The sequence below is a fragment of the Primulina tabacum genome, chromosome 7, assembly GCF_025594145.1.
Source record: "Primulina tabacum isolate GXHZ01 chromosome 7, ASM2559414v2, whole genome shotgun sequence".
Taxonomy (NCBI): domain Eukaryota; kingdom Viridiplantae; phylum Streptophyta; class Magnoliopsida; order Lamiales; family Gesneriaceae; genus Primulina; species Primulina tabacum.
The window spans coordinates 29164235-29169626 of NC_134556.1; the positions used below are offsets into that span (position 1 = coordinate 29164235).

A 5392-nucleotide genomic window follows, 5' to 3' on the forward strand; every position below is an offset into this window, starting at 1 on the left:
AAAGTTAAGGCATGCCTTTGCATATATTACGCTCGAAAATGTTTGGCGATACGAAAAACGTCAACGGAGAGGGACCCTTGTTGCGTTTTCCCTTCTAGTTGCATGAGTTCTCTTCATGTTGTGTTTTATAAACTGAGACCACCCTTCTAGTTGCATGAGTTCCCTTCAAGTTCCCTTCTAGTTGCATGAGTTCCCTCACCTACTGACTAGTCCCGACCCCCCTCACCCTCACTGGACTACTCTCACTTAAACTACGCACTTTATAAAATTTTGTGTACTCAATTGTGTTTTTTCACAAATTGAGAGACTTATTTATATAATTTTTTTAAAAATAATTCAAAAATAAATACATTATTACACACTAATTTTCAATATTTACAACTTTTATTTTCAATACTACTCTTATTTTTAACACTCTGTGATATATTTCAATTGCAAGAAATATAATAAACCGGAAATAAGGGGTTTATTTTACGATATTAGCGAAATACCCGTGTCATCAATGTATCCGAGCAGAATCAATAATGACCACGAGTGTCTGCTTAAGGATGACGTCGTCGCTTACGTGAAGCTTCGGCGTGACGCCAGCCGTGACTCCGCCTCTCTCGATATTCTCTCTTCCATCTCGCCATCTGTATACATACGTACATATATATATATATATATATATATATATATATATATATAGTTCTGGTTCGCAGTTCATTCAACACACATTCATCCCATTTCCCGCCAATAAGGAAGAAGAGCAATAATGGCCGTGACAGCGGAGAGGATCAAGCTGGGTTCACAGGGATTGGAGGTGTCTAAACAAGGGCTGGGATGTATGGGAATGTCATCTGGTTACGACGTGCCAAAGCCCGAGCCCGAAATGATATCCCTCATTCACCATGCCATCAACTCCGGCGTCACGTTTCTTGATACCTCGGATTTCTATGGCCCCCACACCAACGAGGTTTTGATTGGAAAGGTTTTGTTTTATTATTTAATTCTCTTAAAATTAGGCTTTTCATTTTGTATCCGTGGGCTTTCTTCTGATGCTTTGAGTTTGCCTTGTGTTATTTTGTGAAATATGTTTTATTTTGTGATATAAAAGTTCTCGAGGACTGATCATTTTTTTAATGAATCAATTTCAACGTGAGGGTGATTAGTTCTTGAAAAGCGCTCGATCTTATTGCTTATTGTGTCAAATAATTTTTAACGAGAATTTTTTGCTCTCTTTTTGCTAACCAAGTGTAGTTATTATCTTTAAAGATCACTCCCTGAAAAGTGTTCATAAATCAATTTTCTTCGTTTTAACATAACTATTTTGTGAGCTGAAGTGTGTTAATATAGGATTTGGTTTGGTATCGAAACCAGAGAAGCCATGAGCAATAATTACTTGTAAAAAAGCTGGAGATATATGAAAGTCTCTATTTTTTGCAAGATGGTCTGCATTTGTGAGATAACCAGTTATATATCACATTTTAAGCATGAAAATGTCAGATTTTCGTATGCTTTCACATGTTCATTCTTGAGTCAGATTTTATGGAAATTATGAGTATTACCCAACTTACCTCAGCAAATAAAGGAACTTCTGTTTTTCCTTTTTGTTCTGTGATCTTCTTTAATGAGTAGTCTTTGTATTAAGACTTGCCATTGGTGAACCCATGTGACGAGTTACATATTGTTGGATTTGGTGTAGGCTTTGAAAGGAGTAGTTAGAGAAAAAGTTCAAATCGCCACCAAGTTTGGGGCAACTTTCAAAGATGGGAAGATGGAAGTACGTGGTGACCCTGCATATGTTAGAGCCTCATGCGAAGCAAGTTTGAAGCGTCTTGATATTGATTATATTGATCTATATTATGTTCATCGGATTGATACTCGTGTGCCTATTGAAGTTACGGTAAGCAGTGTTATGATGCTTTTTCTTGAAGATTATTGCCCAAAATCCCTTTTGCGAATTGATTGGTAAAAATGATATTTGACGCTGTATTAAGAATATAGGTGTATTTTGATGCTTTTTTAAGATTTTGTTGGTAAAAGTGTTATTTGATGCTATGTTAAGAGAAATGGTGAAGAGCGTATAAAGCGACTATGGTGTGTTTCTGCACTTATTTAGTTGTACTTGTATGTAGTTGAGATTAAGATGGCTCCCTCACGAAGATTATCTTCTGTCTCAAGTGTTTTTATTGACAGCTTCAAGTGCACTAAACTTTTGAATTTGTAGCAATACTTGCGATGAGCAGATTTGAAATAGACCAAAACTATTGCATTTGGAAAAAATATCTAGAACCTAATTTTTTTAACTTATACAGAGAGTTCTCAACTTTAGCTATGATGCTTCTTTTGTGGTGAACATTGTCCACTTCGAGTTTATGCGTTGTTCATGGTCAATTACAAGTACACTTTCAGTTTTGATATTTCTGTATCCAGTTAGTCAAATGTTCAGTGATGGCCTTGTGAATTTTCATTTGGTGGACAATAAACCATCATATTGGTTGACAATAAACAACCGTAACAATGGGAAACAAACCTAAAAGTTTCCTTGGCATTATGATTCCTAATTATCTGTACCACGTACCTGGACCATCTTTGGCTATATTGGCCTGCATTTAACCATAAACATTATATGCAATACAAAATAAAGAATCCAGGATATGAAGCTATGTCACACCTGCAGTGTCAATAAAATGCTGCTTGGTTCTTGAGGTTTTTAGCTGAGACCTCGTCTACTTTGCGTCTTTCAATACCTTTTTATTATCATACACTTTGGCGTGCCTTTTAAGATGGGAGAACTGAAGAAACTTGTTGAAGAAGGGAAAATAAAATATGTCGGCCTCTCTGAGGCATCTGCTTCAACAATCAGAAGGGCGAATGCTGTCCATCCAATAACCGCTGTCCAGAATGAGTGGTCCTTGTGGACGAGGGATGTGGAAGAAGAAATAGTTCCTACTTGTCGGTGAGATATCTTTCCTTGTCGCTTTAACATACACACAGTTGTTGCGATGGACCCGTATGCTCTAGTATAGACAAAGTTACCCATTTTTTTCTCTGTTTTATTAATTTCAGAGAACTGGGAATTGGAATCGTCCCATACAGTCCACTTGGACGCGGTTTCTTGTCATCAGGTCCTAAACTCCTAGAGAACTTCTCAGAGAATGATTACCGTAAGGTTGGTGCCTATCTACACTCGTGGGGCTAATCTTTAGAAATGCCGTAATGGTACTTGTGATTTCCTATACTTGCTAATTTATTGAGCATTGATTTATAATTTGTGATTTTTCTTAAGTGTGCGGTTGGGGATAGGTACAGAATAAAAAGTGTTCGTGTTGATACTTATACTCTCAATCAGTGTCATAGGGCTCATTACTGCCTTTCCTATTGCTACTTGCCTGCTTCTAAACGAGAAAAAAATATCCGGATAAGTGAGCACCATTCCATCTTCTGCACAGCAAACATTTGATTCTGATTTGACCAATGGAGTTACACGATTATTGGCCTGACAGTATTATATTTTACTTGAATGCAGAGAATTAGCCACTTCATAATATACAATATTCCATAGGGGATTGGTTCAGTAACTGAGTTTTTGCTGTTATGAACTGCAACATTTTTTTATGCAGTGACGCATGAAGATGACATTATGATGGGATCTTTTGAGCTTTATTCTTCAACATTTAATTGGAAAGTACAATCTGTATTCTTATTGTGATGGAATATTTTGAATTTATTATTGCAGTCATGTTTCTTTGCATTCTTAATGGCAGCTGTGTTTCGGATTTGTATCTTGACATTCTATGCGTCATGGTCATAGTAAATATACTATCATAATTTGCAGAAAGTTTAAAACGTTCGTTTATGAGAGCGTATTATATTCTGCAGAAAGTTCCAAGATTCCAAGGAGAAAATTTTGAATCTAACAAGCTTGTATACGAGCGGATTTGCGAAATGGGTACAAAAAAAGGTTGCACCCCATCGCAACTAGCATTAGCTTGGGTTCAACATCAAGGAGCCGATGTTTCCCCTATACCTGGTACTACCAAGATCGACAACTTCAATGAAAATCTTGGATCTCTGTCTGTGACGTTAACTCCACAAGAGATGGCTGAGCTCAATTCTTTGGCTGATATGGTCAAGGGAAACAGGAGTGCCTTCATGGGAAACACTTTTTACAATTCTGAGACGCCTCCATTGTTCTCCTGGAAAGATGAATAGAGATCTGTACTTCTGTTTTTTTTTTCTCTATTTTAATGTTGCTGAATGTAAATGTAGCCGATTGATAAAGAAGACTGGTGAGTCGAAATATCCTACTCGACAATTGTGGTGGATCGAAACATCAATATATCATCAGAGATCACTATTAGGGATATAATCGAGTCGAGCCGAGCCGAACTCTTGAATGTTTGAGCTTGTCTGTTTATAATCGAGCTGAGCTCGAGCTTTATTTAACGAATATATTCATGGCTCACGAGCTTATTCAAGCTTTGATCAAACCTAAACGAGCTCAATAAATATGAATTGTACATTTAAATATTCATTAAATTCATTAAAAAAATGAATTATAAATATAGAAAAAAATATAATATTCTTATTAAAATTTGTCAATTTATTACAATAAATAAATTTAATAGATTCTTCCATATATTTCATAATTAATGTGTTAAATCAATAAATTAAATATCAAAATTATTATTTTTTATCAAATATATTACTCATGAATTTACTAACGAACATGTTCACAAGCTAACGAGCCGAATATTGTAGAGCTTGAACTTGGTTTGTTTATCTTAACGAGCCTTATTAAACAAGCTCAAACGAGCTTTTATCGAATCGAGCTTCGAATAGCTCACAAACGGTTTGGTTCATTTACATCCCTAATCACTATTAATAAGAAGGCTTGAACTTTTCGAACCAAGATAGGAAGGTTGTCAGTGGCATTGAAAAATAAGCAGGATGCTAGTTTCATTTATACAACGCTTGTCTTGTCATGTCCAAGCTTGTAAGGATTGTGCAGGCAAGTTCATCTTGCAGTAATATGCTTGTCTTAAAATCTTTTATCTATATATATGCATAAAGTGTGGACCAAAGGCGAAGTTTCTCGACTCCGAGGATATTATTGTCCCTCGTAACTGCTTGTTTCTTTTAATTATTGAGCACGTTTAGGGGATAGAAATTAGAGGAATAAGAAAAACTTAGAAGATTTATTTTCTATAGATTGCATTGGAGAAAACACAAATAATAGATGCTGCTTCAATAATTGTACCATGGAACTCCATACAAGAATAGAATGGAAAGATAGAGTACCCTAAAAAAAAGGAACATTTCCTCTCCCCATCCATTTTGGATTAAGAAGATGTGAAAGAGCGTTTATCTCTATCGTACATTCCAAGGTGTGAAGTGACGGAGAAGG

The 5392-nt window shown here is 35.9% G+C and overlaps 1 protein-coding gene across 4 annotated transcripts; it reads left to right on the forward strand.

Moving 5' to 3' along the window:
• Nucleotides 1–524: 524 nt before the first annotated feature.
• On the forward strand, nt 525–5129 carry LOC142551216 (auxin-induced protein PCNT115-like). 4 transcript variants are annotated; one of them, XM_075660327.1, is made up of 6 exons: nt 525–970; nt 1685–1885; nt 2769–2941; nt 3052–3154; nt 3865–4358; nt 4903–5129. In XM_075660327.1, the coding sequence occupies exons 1-5, from the start codon at nt 755–757 to the stop codon at nt 4195–4197; spliced, it is 1026 nt and encodes a 341-aa protein (XP_075516442.1). In that variant the 5' UTR covers nt 525–754; the 3' UTR covers nt 4198–4358; nt 4903–5129. The 4 variants fall into 4 exon arrangements, with proteins under 4 accessions (XP_075516442.1, XP_075516445.1, XP_075516443.1 ...); XM_075660330.1 differs by lacking the exon at nt 4903–5129 and adding an exon at nt 3343–3407 and having other exon boundaries at nt 3052–3204; nt 3512–3890; XM_075660328.1 differs by lacking the exon at nt 4903–5129 and having other exon boundaries at nt 3052–3204; nt 3343–3890.
• Nucleotides 5130–5392: the final 263 nt, after the last annotated feature.